Genomic DNA, 18954 nt, shown 5'->3' on the forward strand with positions numbered 1-18954 from the left:
TTGTGACCAACTGGTTTGGTGTTGGGCGGTATTGGTACAACTTTACCAAATACCTTTATTTTCGCTAGAGAATCAAGTTCTGCCTGGATCGCATCTTTCCATTTTGGCCATTCAGCTCTACATTGGCATTCATCAACGGAGCGTGGTTCAATGTCATCGGTCTCAATAATCTCACGCGCCACTGAATACGCGAATATATCATCGATCATGATGAAGTTTCTTTCCCACGTCCCATGTACACTAGTGTAATTTACAGAGATCTCTACGTTCTCAGGGATAGGTTCTGACATTGTGGCGTCCCTCAATGATGTCTCTTGAACATAACCATAATCCGGAACATTCTCATGGGACGGATTTTGAATATCGATGATTAAAGGATTTGTTTATGCCTCATTCGCTCTCTTTTTAGGGCGAGTATCCTTCGAACCAATCGGTGTACCGCGCTTCCTTGCGTGACCTGCGGCCATAGGCACCACATCATTGCCATTCTGGGCAACGGCGCCATCTCCTAGTGTCACAGGAGTAGCGTTATGTCTAGTATTCGGGACATCAATCCTTGCAGGCAAGTTTGCAGCAGGTATGTGTGATCTAGTCACTTTGGCAACATCAGAAAACGCATCAGGTAGAGTTTCTGCTACGTTTTGGAGCTCGATTATTCTTCGCACTCCAAGTTCGAACTATGCGATACGGGGATCGAGATGAGACATAGTAGGGACAGACCACGACAATTCATGTCGTTCCTGTTGAACATCTGTGTTCTTATCTCCCCCTAACGATGGGAAGACTGTCTCATCAAAGTGACAATCCGCAATTCTAGCGGTAAATAGATCGCTTGTCAAGGGTTCAAGATAGCGGACGATAGTTGGAGATTCATAGCCAACATAGATGCTCATTCGTCATTGTGGACCTATCTTAGTACGCTGTGGCGGTGTAATGGGCACATAAATGGCACACCCAAAAATGCGTAAGTGTGAGATATCAGGCTTGTACCTAGTCACTAGCTGTAACGCAGAGTAAGCTTGGGTTTCTGCGTTACAGTGGGTCGTAGATGAATTAGCATCACTTCATGCAATATTGCATATCCCCAAGCAGAAACAGGGAGACTGGTGCGCATAACCAATGTCCGTGTTATCATATGTAGTCGTTTGATAGTGGCTTCTGCGAGACCATTTTTGGTATGAACATGGAAAACTTGATGCTCTACATCAATCCCCAGTTATATGCAACAGTCATCGAACGTTTTCGATGTAAACTCCCTGACATTATCAAGTCGAATTGTCTTAATGGGATGGTCAGGGTAGTGAGCCCGTAGACGGATAATTTGGGCGAGGAGTTTAGCATAAGCAGCATTTCGAGTGGACAACAGCGCGACATGTGACCAGCGTGTCAACTCATTAACCAATACCATAAAGTATTTAAAAGGTCCGCATGATGGTTGAATTGGTCCACAGATGTCCCCTTGGATTCTCTATAAGAACGGAATGAGTATTTTGGGATCATTTGCGTAGGACGGTCTCAGTCCTAATTTCCTAAATGAACAGGCTTTGCAAAATGAGCGAGGGGCCTTAGAAGCAACCAATGAGGATTTTGGTTGGGCATGAGCGTCTGTAGCACTATTAGAAGCAAAATGTGTGACTACATCACCCATCATGGTGTTGGAACCATGGAAAGTGGCATCCATGGCGTCTTGGCCATTGGAAGAATCATCCATGGCGTCATGGCCATGGGTAGCGCCATTTATGGCGTTGTCACAAGGGACTTAGGCCGCCCTATGGCATCCCAAGACAGCTGCAGCGCCAGATGCTGCGGTGGCTGCTGTCTTACTAAGTCCTGGAATCAATTTTCGATTCTTGCTTCTTCTCACTCTGAAGAATGGATGTCCGTGTGAAGTCTATAGTATACGGAGCATCATATCACGACCAGGATGTCCTAGTCGGTCATGCCAAAGCCAATATGTGTCAGAATCCAAGAGCTCTTCTCTTATGATATTATTGGATTCAACTGGTCAAATTGTAGTGACATAAAGTCCACTAGATTGCCATATAAGCTTCTCTAAGATGCGCTTTCATCCGCAGTTATTAGAGGTAATGCAAAGGAACTCTTTTCCATTCTCAGTATGCGTTTCCGCATGGAATCCATTGGCTCTTATATCTTTAAAGCTCAATAAGGTTTGATTTGCCTTAGGAGCGTAGAGAGGTTCTGCGACTTTAATCAAGGTGCCATTTGGCAATAGGAATTGGGCCATTCCATGTCCTTGAACTAAACCTGATGGCTCAGCCATCGTAGTCACAGAGGAATGAGTAGGCAATATCTCTAAGAATAATTGCCTATGGCGTAGAATGGCATGTGTAGTCGCACTATCCGCAAGACATTGTAGTTCTCCAGAATCCATTCCTAAAAGAAAAGCTCGTAATTAAAAAGGAGTCATGAAGAAAAGAACGCAACTTTTATTAATAAGCCAACGGAATTACATCATTGTCTCTTTCACAAGAGAAAATCTAATCCAAAAACTAACTAATGCAAAACAATGGTAGTCGTCTAACTTCTTTCGGTAATTCCAACACAAATGTGACCAGGTGAGTAGAGAGATGTCGGTGGAGCAGGACTCTCTTAAGTACCACTAATCTCAAAAACTTCCTAGACATCACATTTGTATTGAGTACACCTACTTTGAAGAAAGATTAAACCATTGGCATCTACTACAAAAATAATATGGCAATTGCCTACATCTCTTGGAAAATAAAAAGACTTAATCAAAATCTCCAGTTTCTGGGTCTTGATCCTTGAAGTCTTCCACCCTTAGATCGAGATTGCCATCTTGATCTTCTTCTTGTTCCATGTAATTTGCCTCCCTTGCTTCACGATACATCTTGTATGCGTTTGCAACATTCTGGGATGCTTTACACGCCCTTGCCCAATGTCTAGGTAGTCCACATCTAAGACAAGCATCTTTATGGTCAAGTTCCCTTGATCGAGGTGCTTTAGAAGTGTTTTGGGGACGGTTTCTCTCCTTGGTGGCGTCTCCACCATAACTGGAGGCTTGGCCTCTCTCTCTCTCTCTCTCTCTTCACATGTTTACCACCACTGTTCTGTGCACGCCTATCTTGGCGGTTTCCTTCCTCTTTAGGGTGAGAACTATCCCTATCCTTAGAGTTTCGCTCCTTGCAACCTCTCTTAGGGGCGCGACTATAATTAGACTCCGAAACTGACTTGGCTCCCACGGGTCTAGAGTTATAGTTCTTCACAAGTATGTTATCGTGCTTTTCAGCCACATTCATGGCACCAATAAGCTCATGAAATCTTGTGATGCGTCTAGCATTGACATCAATCTGATAGATCTTAGCTACTATCGATGCAGAGACGGGGAAGGTAGAAAGAGTCTTCTCGATCAACATCGTATCAGTGATTTTCTGCCCACAGAATTCCATCAAAGACTTGATACGAAGTGCTTCCGAATTTTAGTCAAGTACAGACTTGAAATCACAGAAGCGGAGACTATGCCATCTCACTTCTAAGTCTGGAAGCAGGGAATCACGGACGTTGCCAAAACGCTGCTCGAGTTCTACCCATAGTTTGCTTGAGTCTTCCTTATTGAGGTACTCATTCTGGAGCTCGTCATTCATGTGTCTTGTCATGAGAATGATGGCTTTAGTTTCATTCCCCTCTCTCGTAGCTCTATTTGCTTCAAAAGCAGCAGCTTGTTGAGGAGTAAGCACATCCTGACTTGGCTCTTGGATCGTACTCAGGATCCCATCAGCCTGAAGATGTTGGCGCACATCACGGACCCACTTGTGGTATCCTGCGCCTGTTGACTCTAGTGGAGCAAAGCTCAACTTGTTCAGGTTACTCATTCTGAAAAACAATAAGAAAGTAGGGTTAGTTTCGGAGTGAAATAGGCTACCACAAAAACAATAAAAATTTCTGAGCGTATTCGCTTCCAAGAGATTAGGAATTTCCGAGCTTAATCGCTTCCAAGAAATTCTATTCCAAGTGGGGTTGGATTAGATCGAAACAATGATGTTTGTGGTTGATCGTTTTATCTCAACAAACTCTAAGTTTGGAGGACTCTACAAGCTCCAAGCTTGGAGTGAGCACGAACCCCCACAGTTCGGCATTTTGGTCTCCCCTTTGAAGAAGAAAGGGGGTAGAAGAAGGGAGGTTGCAAGTCCCCGAGAAAAAGAAGAAAAGAATGAAAAACTTCAAAAAAGGAAACTTTAATTTTAAAAACTTACTTGTTGATTCGAGACTTGAGAACACGCGCATGTTGATGCAGGCGTGTTGGAAAACAGGCTGCAGGGATGTGCGAGGCAGGAGAGCTTTGGGCGAGGCTAGCTGAACACGGGAGCTGCGGGGGTAGGCTGCTGGTGCTGCAGGGCTACGGGGCAGCAGATGCAGAGCACGCACGCGTGGAGCAGCAATCGCAGGGGTGCGTAAGAGCTGCGGGGGCAGCGAGCGAGCGTAGGGCTGCGGGGGCAGTAGAATTAGGGCGCGCTCTCGGGAAGCAGCGAACGTAAGGCGCGTAGGAGCTGCAGGGGATTTGGTGAGAAGAGTTTTAGGGTTTTGGTTTTTAGTGCTAGGGTTAGGGCTCGTGCTGATAACGTGTTTTAGGGAATCAGAAATTGAGAGAAAATTGATGTGTATTCTCATTGATAATAGGGGCCTCTTTATATAGAGGATTACAATGCATATAATCCGAATCATACAAGGAAATATAATCATACATTGAATAGGAATATCTAGATCCTTCTAATTTAACTCTATTACCACTAGGTCAAGTAATATAGGGTTTGGGCCAAACACAAATAGAGATTTACTTGAACAAGAATCTATTTTTTCATGGTTTGAGAATGTTGCATTAATCTTTCATGGTTTCATAGTTTGAGAACTTTGGTCCATACCCTAAGCAACTTGTGATTAATGAAATCCCATAATTAATATCACTTATAAGAAGGGATCTATCTTGGACGAATCCAACAATGTGACATCGGTCGTTGACCAACTGTGCTGCCGTCGACCAAACGTTGTTCTTTTCTCATATTCCTGGAAGCTGAGGTTGAATCTTACTTTTAAAAAAACACAAAGAAACAACACAAGAACTGGTGGGAATTGCAGTAACTGTGTTAACTTTCTCCTCCAGATTCTTTTATAAAGCCAAACATTGCTGCCACCCAAAAACAAAAACCCCTTAAATTACTTATTCTAATTAATTTTCTTAATTTTTTTTTATCTAAATGTCATGTTCATTGAGCTAGTTGTTTAATGCCCATCATTTTTGCATCATCCATATTTTATGTTTTTTCTGTTTTGTTTTTTGAGAGCTCTCTAGATCCATATTTTATGCTGAGTGACTTGAGTTTGTGCTCTCTATTAATTATATATAAGACATGAGTCGTTCTCAATTGTGTTTTGCTTTTCCTTCTCATTGACTTGTTCTAAATTACTAATATAATATCAAAGCATATGCCTGTAGGGCAGCTTGGTTTGGTATATATGGTAAATTCATCTGCTCTGTGAAGTTGGAGTTTTAGTTCAGACAACATAAAGTTTCTTACCAAAAGACAAAAACTATAATTAACAACATGTTTAAGAGTATTATACTATCCAAGTACTTTGATCTCTTAGAGAAAGTAAGTAGGAAGGGGTTAACTCCTTGTAATGGAGTTTTATTTTAATATGCTGACCACTTTAACAGTTAATTAAGATAACTTGGTCGTTCTTAAAATATTGGGGACGATATGGTCCCTAATTAAGTATAAATTTAGCAGTCCAATTGTCAAGAAGTGACAGCACAATGAGTTTCTTTAAAGTAGTATGGCAAGAAAAGGAATCATATGTACTAGTATTTAGATGTCTCCCAAACAAAATAAGGTTCCAATGCCTCTTTGTTGAATGTTTAAACATAATCCAAGTTAATTCAAAGTCAATCACTTTTAGAAACCTCTACATGTATAGAAATGCTCTCTTTCTCGTTTGTTGGTGTCCATGCCTCCATGGTATTGTCTGGTTCCTTGCTGGCGATTAGTGGTGGAGTCAGGCTGCGGTATGGTGGTCTAGATGCTTGCGGTGGTGCTAGTTCAGCTCTTCAAGGTAACGACAGATGAAAGGGTTGTGCCTCATCGAGATTGGTTGGTCGTGAACTGAGATGATCGGGATGAACATTTTTAAAGCCGCGTGTATTTCAACTTACTTTTTGGGCTTTAAATGTTAGGCTAATATTGCGCTTAGAGGGGACTTATTTTGTTTGTCCACTATGGCTCTGTAATATTACTATGTTATTAATGAAATAGTTTTTTTTTTTTTTGGCGATGGAAGGATTTTTATTCAACAAGAAACAACATTACAAGCGAAAGACCCAAACCGGGATCAAAGAAAAAGAACAAACAAACGAAGACAAACAAGCCCAGCAAGCTTCAACCACAGTGCAGATCGACCAGGAGAGAGATAACGTAGTGACGTTGCCGCCACTAGCCAAACCCAAGGGTGACACAGAAACGTCACCAGATCGGCCGGCGAAAACTTAGAGACCAACCAAAACAAAGCAGCACAAAACCCATCGAAATATCTCCATAACCCAAATCTCTAAATCATTTGATCCTCTTTTTAAATAAGGAACAAAAAGAAGCTTTATTTAAAAGATAACATAATCCATATTTGACATCGATCAATCCTTGGCCTCCAAATGACAATAGTTTCCTTAATTATTACCCTAGCCAAAAATGTGCTAGTAAGGACCATTCCAAGTAGAAACAATTCATCAAGTTCCACTCCTCCGGGATCCCAAATATGGAACCTAACAAGGTATTACAACTTGAATTGAACGAGATTACCATATACATATTACATGCTTGCTGGCAAGCTATTGGCCGTGGAAAGCGAAATGAAATTCATTAAAGATAGTCCAATGGATGATTTCGCAATATTCTTATGAAAAAACCTTGGATACTCATATATGGGTGGTTTTTTGTGAATGAGTAATATGGCCCCACGAGTGCACAAAAGGAATCACGGTTTTGAACACATCACAATTCATGCTATTTAGTTTAGGGGAATTTGATGTATGTCTCTGAACGACTAATTCAAGGAATCAAAACTTGTAACAAATAAGACATTTATGATATGTACTAAGTTATTAAGCTACACATGTAGAAGTTATTTCAATTATCTGAAAATGAAATTTAAAATCATAAAGGATAATTTTGAGGTGTTTTACCATTCTTTTATAGTTGGTAAAGTTTTGTCAGAAAATACAGATGACTAGCAGCATGATGATTCAATTACAACTTGAATCAAATGAGATTACCATTTGCATATTACACGCTTGCTAACTATTGACCATGGAAAAGCGAAATGAAACTCGGGGAAAATAATCCAATAGATGCTTTCGCAATAGTCTTATGAAAAACGCTTGGATATTTGTATATGGATGATATTTTGTGATTAAGTAATGGTCCCACGAGCCTACAAAATGAATCACGTTTTGTTGATGAACACAACACAATTCATGCTATTTAGTTTCTGTCTATTTCTGAACGACTAATTAAGGGAATCAAAATTTCTGACAGATAATACATGAATGGTACATTCTAAGTTATCAAGCAAGACATGTAAGAGTTATTCAATTATCTGAAAAATGAAATTTAAAATCATAAAGGATAAGATTGAGGTATTTTACCATTCTTTGATGATCAATAAAGTTTAATTAGAAAAATACAGATGATTAGCAGCATGATGGTTCAATTACAACTTGAATCAAATGAGATTACCATACGCATATTACACGCTTGCTAACTATTGACCATAGAAAAGCGAAATGAAACTCGTGAAAGAATGAAAGATAATCCAATAGATGCTTTATTCGCAGTAGTCTTATGAAAAAACATTGGATATTTCATATTTGTATATGGATGATTTTTTGTGATTGGAGTAATATGGTCCCACGAGCGCACAAAAGGAAACACGTTTTGTTGATGAACACAACACAATTCACGCTATTTAGTTTTTGTCTGTCTTTGAACGACTTCCATAATAATTTGTGATAGATAAGACATAAATGGCACGTTCTAAGTTATCAAGCGACACATGTAGAAGTTATTCAATTATCTGAAAAATGAAATTTAAAATCATAAAGGATATGTTAGAGGTATTTTACTGTTCTTTGATAGTCAGTAAAGTTTCATCAGAAAAATACAGAGGATTATAGCAGCCTGATGGTTCAATTACAACTTGAATCAAATGAGACAATATTACACGCTTGCTAACTATTGACATGGAAAAGCGAAATAAAACTCGTGAAAGATAATCCAATAGATGCTTTCACAATAGTTTTATAAAAAAAAAAGCTTTGGTTGAATATTTGTCATTGAGCCATATGATGCCACGGTCCCACAGTACAATACGATTCACATTGTTGGATTATCGTACTATTTGACCATGGAAGCGAAATGAAAGTCCAATTGATGATTTTTTCAAAATAGTTTTATGGAAAAGCTTTGGTTGCTTATTTTGTATATGAATGGTTCTTTCTAATTGAGTAGCATGGTTCTCTAGCCCACAAAAGTAATGATGTTTTGGTGCTCAACACAATACAATTCACTCTGTTGAGTTTTTGTCCACTTCTAGATGACTAATTAAAGGAATCAAAATTCGTGACAGATAAGACATAAACGATAAGTCTGAGTTAGTGACATTGTAAAAGTTATTTTGATTACTTGAACATGAAATTTGAAATCAGAATGGACATGTTTGAGGTAATTCACTCATTCTTACTGGTTAATAATTCTCACATTGAATTGAATGAGATTATATATAGACGATTCTCATTGATTGAGTAATATGGTCCCAAAAGCTCAAAAAAGAAATCACGTTTTGTTCCTGAACACAACGCGACTCACACTGTTGAGTTTCTTTCCGCCTCTGAATACATAATTAAGGGAATCAAAACTCATGACAGATAAGACATAGACAATAAGTTCTAGGTTATCGAGCGACACATGTAGAAGTAATTTCAATTATCTAAAAATAAAATTTGAAAATCATAAATGATAAGTTTGAGATGTTTTACCACTCTAATCTAATTTATTGCAATTTTTACTACTTTAATAAAATATCAATGATTAAATGCATGTTGACTACTATCCATAAATTCAGTCCACAGAATTTCAAAACTAAAATGAAGTAGCACTTCGTTCCAACTTCCAACTAGACTTGTAATTGCTTCCATTTGAATGGAAACCAGATTACCATACTAAATTTTTTTGTCATATAATTGCTCTTGCTAAATATGCATCAAAAACCAAGAAGGGTAGAATAGTAATTTATCATGGACGAGAAAGGTGGTGGTCAACCCCAGATTGGGCCTTGGGCTGGGAGTCGATAAAACACAGGGTGGTGTCCCAGTCATCCCAAAACAACGAAAAGGACAAAAGCACCCCTAAAGGACAACCCTTTTTCTCCCGCCTCGGTTTTCCACATTGACCCTACAGTCCCGCCCTTCCCTGCCCCTTTCCCTAAACAGTAGGGAGTACAACAGTAACGGTGCCCCCGGTCAGGGCCAAATTAGTCACACCACTTTCCTCCCCTACCCCACTCCACCAAACACGTGGCTTCCGACGTGGCACCCCACCTAGATAACGCGCCAGGTGTAACCTTCAATAACAAAAAAATTACAAAAGCCCAAAAAGTGTGTGTGTATATATATATATATATATATATATAATTTCTCTAACTATTTGGTGTGGTAAAGTTAGTTAAGTAACCTAGCATGGAACCACCAAGACTAGCATTCTGGTCCCAACTCACACCAGTGAGAGAATCTTAGATAGGGCAAAAGTGGAGAGAATCTTAGATATGGCAAAAGTGCCACATAGCTAGTACTTCTAGTCAATCAAGACCCTTACATGGGTGTAGCGGGAGATGTTTTGGGTATTCATGTTGCCTTCCCTAAGAATTTCTCCTCACCGGTTTATGTCGAAGGTTTGGATAGTCTTTAGATTTGTGTGCTTGCAAGAGAGATTAATTTGACTTTATTGGGTTACCCTCAAGATAAATACATATTTAATAGGTGTGTTACTAACTTGCTAATGTAAGTTATGTCGGCGAGCTGTGACATGTTGGTAAATTATAATTTCAACATTATAAAGGTCATGAGTTCGATTTTCATTGACATATGTAAGAATAAGGTGGGTTAAGAGTTTTTTTTTTTTTTTTATATAAAAAAATTACGTAACCGAGCTGACTTACTACCTCACTCAATTGTAAAAAAAAAAAAAAGATAGGGTTTCTTTTTTCTCTCTCTATAAAAGTTAAAAACGAAGGTCAGTGAGTCTTCTCAACTAAAATATAAAAAAAACACTGGCACTCGTTCTCTCTCTCTCTCTCAAACTTTGGCTCTCTCAGTTCCTTCTTTCTTTTCTATTTTTCAATTTTTTTAAAAAATGTCCTTTGGTGCTATTTGGGTTGTTGAGCTCTGCCGGAAAATCGCGTAGGTAAACGAGAGTGAGAGAGAGAGAGAGAGGGAGGAAGCTCCCTTTTCTTGTTAGTTTTCTCGGTGTGAGGGCAGAGCTAGGTGAAAGGCAGTTGAGCCGAGTCAAATGTGATGGGAAGTGGAGTCTCCACCCTCTCCTCTTGCTTCAGATCGGCTCACCCAACCCCCGACCACAACGACGTCGTCTTCTCCGCCTCCGAGCCCTTGGACGAAACCCTAGGCCATTCTTTCTGCTATGTAAGGTCCTCCGCTCGCTTCCTCTCCCCCACTCAGTCGGATCGCTTTCTTTCCCCTTCCAACTCCCTCCGGTTCTCGCCGCCGCACGAGACCCGCGCCCGGCCCGGCCTCCCCGAGACCGGGTTCAAGGCCATCTCCGGCGCCTCCGTCAGTGCCAACAGCTCCACTCCCCGGACTGTCCTCCAGCTTGACAATATTTACGACGATGCCACTGACAGTGTCAACGGTGGCTTCGGCGGCGGTGTGAGGGGCAGCATCGTCAATGGTTTCGAGAGTACGTCGTCGTTTAGTGCCCTGCCTCTCCAGCCGGTGCCGCGGGGAGGCGAGCCCTCCGGCCCAATGGAGCGCGGCGGCTTCTTTCTCTCCGGTCCGATAGAGCGTGGGGCGCTCTCCGGTCCGCTTGACTCGAACCCGCCCGGACCGGACGGCGATGTCCACTTCTCGGCGCCGCTCGGCGGCCTTTACGCCAAGAAGAGGCGGAAGAAGGGCATTTCCGGGATCCGGAAGGCGTTTTACCGCAACTTCGAGAAGAAGCAACGGCCGTGGGTGGTGCCGGTGCTCAATAATTTCGTCGGCCGGAAGGAGGGACCACCGGCGAACGGGGAGGAGCACGAGACGGCGAGGAATAATGAGACCAATGTCCAGTGGGCTCTCGGCAAAGCCGGGGAGGACCGGGTACATGTGGTGGTTTCGGAGGAGCAAGGGTGGCTCTTTGTTGGGATTTATGATGGGTTTAACGGCCCTGATGCGCCGGAGTTCTTGATGGGGAATCTTTACCGTGCTTTTTACAATGAGCTTCAGGGCTTGTTTTGGGAGGTTGATGATGATGAGGAAGCCCAAGAAGGCAGTCATACAAACCCACCAGATGTTGCCCAACAAGTTAATGCTACTACTAGCTCACCAAATCTTGCTTCAGAGGGTGAGGCTAAAATTGATGGGGAAGTTTCAGATGCTGGAAATGGGTCGAATTCGAATTCTGACCCCTCGGGGGCAGGTGATCGGACAAAGAGAGTGACCTTTCAACCGGAAGGGAGGAGGCGCCGGCTGTGGGAGTTACTCCGCGAGGCTGAGGCTGAAGAAGGGCTTGACCTTTCAGGTTCAGAGAGGTTTGCGTTTTCTGTGGATGATGCTCTCACTGTCAGCAATGCTGGTTCGGCTGGTTCTGCTGAGAGTAGGAGGTGGCTTTTGTTGTCGAAATTGAAGCAGGGATTATCTAAGCATAAGGATGGCCAGGGTCCTGGTAAGAAGCTGTTTCCATGGAGGTTTGGTTTGGAGGATAAAGAGAAGGTTGAGGTTGAGAATAGAGTGGAGGAGAGGTCTGCTCCGCCTGGTAGGAGAAGGAAGGAGGGTCCGGTCGATCATGAATTGGTGTTGAGGGCATTGTCAAGGGCTTTACAGGTGACGGAGCTTGCTTATTTGGATATGACTGATAAGGTCATTGATACAAATCCAGAGCTTGCTTTGATGGGGTCGTGTTTGTTGGTTGTGCTAATGAGGGATGAAGATGTGTATGTGATGAATGTGGGGGACAGTAGGGCGATTGTTGCACATTATGAGCCGGAGGAAGTTGGTACAAGCGTGAAATCAGGGGGGCAGAAGGACAATGGGTTGAGTGCTGAGGACATAACTGAGGCATCCTCAGCTGTGGGTGATGAGGCTCCTACTCAACCAATGAGATTGGCCGCATTGCAGCTGTCCACTGATCACAGCACAAGCATTGAAGAAGTAAGTTCTCTGGTCCTCATGTAATGTAGCTCTATTATCTCATGCTACTATGGTTTGATTAGTCATTTCTGATACCACCCTCTTGACATACAGTTTGTTTAGCATTTTATATCTGGGGATTATTTTGCTCTACAAGATTCAACATCAATATAAGCAACTTTTTCAAGGGCTTAAGCCAAATACGTGATTGTTTAACACAGTTCTTGGTTCTTTAGTTGCTGTTCCCTACAATTTAAAGCAGCATGCTTGGCTGTTTTATCTCCTGCTCATGCTTTCATGCATCTTGGTCTTAGATTCTGTTGAGAGTTTTTACAGGCTGAAGCACACATTTTAGCGATGTGCTTAGTGCAGACTGCTAGAGCTAGATGTTAAACTCGCATATTATGTTTGGGCTAAACTCCTTTGGTTTGCATTATTCTTTGCTTTCTACTTCTTCAAATTTTGTTCACCCACTGGAGGAGAAGAAAGTATTGGCAGTATGTTTCAACTGTGTATAAGACTACCCCATTGTATCATCTGTCGGTTAAACCTGATCCTGTTCAATTCACATCAGCACCTTGTTTTCTGTTTAAATAAGACTACCCCATTGTATCATCTGTTGGTTAAACCTGATCCTGTTCAATTCACATCAGCACCTTGTTTGCCTGTGGTGGGACATGGTAGGCTGAAAGAATTGAGGAATCTTCCCTTTTCTTGTTCCATATTTATTTCTGTCTTGTCATTTTCCTTTTTCATCAACATTGATCCCCAATGGACAGGGATGATGTATGGAACCTTCCTTGCTGATGTCCTTTTCCTTTGGATGCTTAATGTCTCCATGTGAATATATAGTTTGTCTATGTATATTTTTAATTATGCAGTGTTTTCTGTTAATTTCTCCTTGTCTATGTTTTCACGTCAGCGGTCCAGAGTAACTTTCTCACGATAACATGCAGTGGCACAATCTTTTTTGTTATTTCATTGACGATGACTGTTGAGTTTCTTCTTTGAACAATTCTATTCTTATTGTTTATCCAGCCCAAGCTTCCTTTTGTCACTACATCATATTTTAGTTTCCTGGTCATATTGTGGATGCATCTTTGCTTAGTTCTACTTACCTTTTAAACAATTCTGTTTTCAATTTGCAGGAAGTGATAAGAATCAAGAATGAACACCCAGATGACAAAAACTGTATTCTCAATGATAGAGTGAAAGGTCGTCTTAAGGTTACCAGAGCGTTTGGGGCAGGCTTTCTGAAACAGGTCCTATGGATGTACTTGTTAATTGTCCTAATATATATCACTTTTTGCGTAGTTTGCTGTTAACTCTTGATCCCACTACATATAAGAATATTACTACTATCTCTGAGAAGCAGACTAAAACTTGTCATGGTTGGCCAAAACGATTTAAAATTTGGTGTTTTGACTGCTGCATGTAGCATACCATGTACAACTTGCTTGTTTTGCCTAGTCCAATAAGAAAAATATTTTACAGTTGGTAATGATGTGATCTGCATTGTTTATGCAGCCCAAGTTCAATGCTCCGCTATTGGAAATGTTTCGGAATGAGTACATTGGTACCGCACCATACATCTCATGTTTGCCTTCTCTTCGCCACCACAGACTCTGCCCTAGTGATCAGTTTTTGATTCTTTCATCTGACGGTCTGTATCAGTATCTAAGCAATCAGGAAGTTGTTTCTCATGTGGAGAATTTTATGGAGAAGTTTCCCGAGGGAGACCCTGCACAACACCTGATAGAGGAGCTTCTTTTCCGTGCTGCAAAGAAAGCCGGTACGCTTTGTCATTTCTCCTTATAATAATGTTTTCATAATTGTATATAAGTTATTTTTTTTTTTTTTTTGGGTCTCCTTTTAAAGTATTTGGAATGGTAACTTTAGTAGTAGCAAGGTGTTAAAATACATGCACGAGTTTAGCATTGGAATACTTTTATTTATTATATAATAAGATAATGTGCCAAAGAACGGAAATGCACTGACCTCCATAACTATTGCCTGACCCAATGTGATGGTTATGCTTTGTGCTTTTGAAGAGCTATAACCTAAGGTAGGATTCATTGATTAGTTAATATCATACTTGATTATGGCCAAAGGTCTTTGCTCTCATGCACTACACTATTTGCACTCCTTTGTCTTAGTGTTGGAGTGCGAGAGTACAAAAAGAGATCTTCCTTGGAACAATTTGGTCAGAAAGAATAACATATATGGATTTTTTTTTCTATGTGAGACTCACGATACTTGTCAAGGTCCTCAAGGATAAAGTAGGTGAAATTGTTGAGTTTTGGCCTTCAATGTCCAATAGATTTACATAGAACCCATTCTTTCTTTTCTTCCTGTGGATTTTAGGACTGCTGGATCTTATATCAGCTGTGAATTCGTGATATTTTTTCTTGTTGTAAAATGTAATGCTGATAATTTGAAGAGATTTTGATTATTTTAATGGTATTACTTGTTAATATATTCTTTGAAGAAAGATGAAGGTATCTCAAAGTGGTTTGTACTTATTGTTCTCTTCTCTAATGTATTTACTATTTTATGCTGATAGCCTGATATATGCATATATGTTGTGTGCACATGTAAGTGTCTTTCAGTGAATGAGGTTGTCGTGGATGCATGTGATGATGCATATTTAGATTTCAGTAATAGCTAGTTTATTTCCTGTGCTGTTTCTATCTGACTATACAGTCGGTTTTTGGCTGTTAATGGAGCTTATGGAATGTGCCCTCTTATGCACCTAACATTCATAAGGTTTATGCCCCAGGGTCTTTTGGCCTAAGACATACATAGACTTAAACAATTAGTTAAAATTGAAAATGATAAAAGATGTTAATTTTTCTATTAGCCTCAAACTTTGGGATTGATTGTCGCATGATGTTCCAAGCTTTGCACCAGTGTAATTACTAACTAGAACCTTTTACTTGTTGTACTTTTAAATGGTGGGAAGGAGTTTGTTCTTACAGTATTTCAGGAATTATGTCAATGGAGGGATTGAGTTGGATTCTGGAATGGGAGTCTACATTATTGTTAATTAGCAATTGTACTTATATTGTTGGGAGTCTGAACTCTTTTGGTTTGCAGGAATGGATTTCCATGAATTACTGGACATCCCTCAAGGAGATCGCAGGAAGTATCACGATGATGTTACTGTTATGGTCATATCACTTGAAGGAAGAATTTGGAAGTCATCAGGAAAGTACCTTTGACGACATTATACACAAGCAAGCAATGTTTTCTATACAAGCTATATTGCAATTTCGAATTTCAGCTAGAGATAGTCTGCAAGCAGTATGGAAAGCTTTGCTGCTGACCGTAGTCCATGGGGGTCCATTAGGTTTTGTTTTCTGTCTCACAGCATAAGCATACAACTAGTAGGGGATGGTAATGGCGAAAGGCTGATGTTAGATATCATCTTCAAAATAGATGCAAGATATTGGGTTCAGTGATGAAAATGAGAATCCGCAGATGGAGTAGTTGGGAAATGCTCTTTAGGGGAAAAAAAAATGTTTTATTTTTGTCCCATTTCTTTTAGACTTAAAAGAACAAAAAAATAGAAAATTTGCAAATAGGTGCAGACTCTTTCCATTTCATCTGTGCCTTTCTCTTTTGTATCTTTTCCGGAGCCGAAAATGTGTTTTGTAAATTGGTGGGGGTACAGAATTTACTTACTGAACTTTGAGCATTCCCTTGTCAATACCTGAGCAGCTGTAATTTTGAAGGTGGGGTTTCCACCCATTGCGGATATGAAGAGTTCAAAATTTTACCAACTTCTTTGTGTAGTGACTTGTTAATTTTGTTTAGCATTAGGTCACCCTGGACTGATCCTCGTGAAATTGGTTCCCATTTCGATGGAAAACTACCTACAGAAGATTGTGGGATTTTTAATTACGAGCAGTTGCAAAACGCTGCTTGGATAACCTAGTACAGTCATGTGCTTTTTAGCTGCGCATTGTGAACTCTGCAGGTACTAGTTTGGGCATGACATAACAGCAAACTATATGAAGTCGAAAACGTGTTCTGGCATTCATAGTATGGATATGGAAGGGGCCAATTAACAATCTTCTTGTTCTTAGGAAATGCGTTCAGATAATATATTTCACATTTGTGCCTCAAACTATTCTGATATATAAAATTTATAGTGAAATGTACAATGATCCAAATCAAATAATACATTTCACATTTGGAAACTACAGAGTTGAGTATAAACATATTAAGCGGTGATTGATTGTGCCTGTGACCGCACCCACGACACTAAATCCTCCCGAGTTGCCACAAAACAACCAGCTTTCTCTTCACTCTGCCGAAATGGTGCAGCCAACTTCTTCACATGAGAACCAAATGAATGGGCCAGTCCTTGAGAGAATTTGTGAGTTCCAGCACCGGTTTGAGCAGAAAACAACTTCGGCAGAGCCTCTTCACGCTGAACAATTTTGTATAGAGTTCCCATCCACTCTTCAAGTGCAGTGTGAGCAGCACCAATGGATAGTGACCTAACATCTAAACACCACTCATTCGCTGTCTTGTTGTGTAAACCCGGATACAACCCATATAGGGTTCCTAGATAGAGCAGCTCATGAGCTCTCTCGTGGTTATTTTTGTTTCTGCATATATCAATCAAGCAATTGCAGAAGGGTCTTCTGGATTCAACTGCAGTGCTACCAATAACATCCCTAAATTCGTCTTTAATTGCCTCAAACCCTACTTTCTCATCTTGCAGCACTTTTACGAGGGTAACCAACTTCGGATTAGCCTGCTGCAAGCATGAAAAGACCATATCCTCATCCTCAGTTTTTTCACACAACGACACAACAGACAGTAAACACCCACAGAGCCTATCATCTGGTTTAACCCCTCTTTCAACTGCAACATTGAAGACTCGAACCATATCACCAAATCTTTTAGCTCTCCCCAAGCATTGTATCAAACAAGTGCAACCCATGACATTGAGGTGCACACCCTTCTTGGACATTTCTTCAAACAACTCCATGGCCTCATCAGCATTCCCACCACTCCCAAAGATGTTCAACATTGCCGTGTAACTATAACTATCCGGCCTACAGTGCTCTGACTGCTTCATATCCTCGAAAAGCCTCTTAGCCTCATCCTCCAAGCCAAGGTCAGCACACATATTCAACAATGTGTTGTACAAAATGAAGTCCATCGGCCACTGATTCGACCTCATCCGCTCCCACAATTCCAACGCGTCTCTAGCCCACCTCGCCTTGCCATAGATCTTAACAAGCGCAGTCAATGTTTTCTCATTCGGTTTCAGCCCGGATGCAACCATTTCTTCGAACAAACTCCTAGCTAAACCAGGCTTTCCAGCCTTCCCCATTGCCTCTAACAACGTATTGTACACGACCAAATTAGGCTTCACACCAATAGAAGCCATTTCCTGCAAGACATACCTAATACCATCATAGTCCCCAGCCTCACCAAACATCTTACCCAACACAGAAAATGCAATAGGGTCAGGTGTCCACCCACTAGCCCTCCCTCTCTCATATAAACTAAGCACCTCCTCAACCTTGCCCAATTTGGCATAAACATCTAAAATAGCAGAGTAAGTCACCTCATCAGGCATCAAACCAGTCTTGTACATCCTCTCAAACCACTCCACCGCCTTGTCGAAAAGCTTGGACCTTTTGGCACAAGTGATTATAGTGGAGTAAGTAATGTTGTCAAGCGCAACCCCATTGCCTATCATCTCCTCAGCAAGCTCCTCAATGAGCTGAAACTGCCTCCCAAACCTCATGGACTTCATGGTGACATTGTAGAAGATGGTCTCCATTGGAAACAGGTTCTGGGACTTGACCCAGTTGAAGAACATGTGGGTTTTCTGCCATGGCTTCAAGCTGTTGAGAATCAAAAGGGCATTTTCTCTGGTGGGTGGGTGTGGGATTTCTTCTAGAGCAGCCAAGAATGCTTCTTGAGAGGAGTCACAGTCATTGAGCTTCTGGGCAAAGAGCCTGAGATCTCTGACCTGAGGATTGTAGGAGTAGAGAGAGCGCTTCTGCCTCTGGAGGGATAGCACAGAGCGTTTGGGCTTGGCCGGGTTGACCCAGATGGACTTGGGCTTGGATAGGACTTGGGGTTGGTCTTTGGGAGGAGGGGTGGAGAGAGTGGTGGTGGTTAGAGGCTTGAGTTGGTCAGACAAAGATGGGGTTTTGTTCTTGTTATTGGGTTGTGATAAATCTGGTGGAGATTTTGGAGGGGACTTGGTAGACCTGCAAGAAATGGTGAATCTTTTGGGTGGGATTAGTTTGATTGGTGAAGTGAAGAAGATGGGTCTCTTGGTTTCTGAGGAATTCACAGTGAAGTGAATGCTACTAGTACTAGTAGTAGCCATAAGAGAATGAAGGTGTGTCTCTGTTTTGCTAACAGAGATGGGTTTTTGTTTGTTGTCACCCTTATCTAAAACCCAGCCAAAAACTGAAACAGAACCCTAACAATAATCATCAGAAACACAGTAGCTAGATATTTGAACAGTCACCAAAAAAATGAAGGAAAAAAAA

The 18954-nt window shown here is 41.1% G+C and overlaps 2 protein-coding genes across 2 annotated transcripts; one reads left to right on the plus strand and one right to left on the minus strand.

The window, feature by feature from the left end:
• Window positions 1-10339: 10339 nt before the first annotated feature.
• On the plus strand, window positions 10340-16206 carry LOC112180767 (protein phosphatase 2C 29). The gene is made up of 4 exons (XM_024319335.2): window positions 10340-12445; window positions 13573-13686; window positions 13952-14216; window positions 15521-16206. The coding sequence occupies exons 1-4, from the start codon at window positions 10595-10597 to the stop codon at window positions 15643-15645; spliced, it is 2355 nt and encodes a 784-aa protein (XP_024175103.1). The 5' UTR covers window positions 10340-10594; the 3' UTR covers window positions 15646-16206.
• Window positions 16207-16540: 334 nt separating this feature from the next.
• Window positions 16541-18910, minus strand: LOC112180768 (pentatricopeptide repeat-containing protein At5g46580, chloroplastic). Its single transcript, XM_024319336.2, has one exon. It carries the CDS (start codon window positions 18786-18788, stop codon window positions 16650-16652), a length of 2139 nt encoding a protein of 712 aa, XP_024175104.1. The 5' UTR covers window positions 18789-18910; the 3' UTR covers window positions 16541-16649.
• Between the last annotated feature and the right edge of the window lie 44 nt (window positions 18911-18954).

Source organism: Rosa chinensis, chromosome 7 (genome assembly GCF_002994745.2).
Source record: "Rosa chinensis cultivar Old Blush chromosome 7, RchiOBHm-V2, whole genome shotgun sequence".
Taxonomy (NCBI): Eukaryota; Viridiplantae; Streptophyta; class Magnoliopsida; order Rosales; family Rosaceae; genus Rosa; species Rosa chinensis.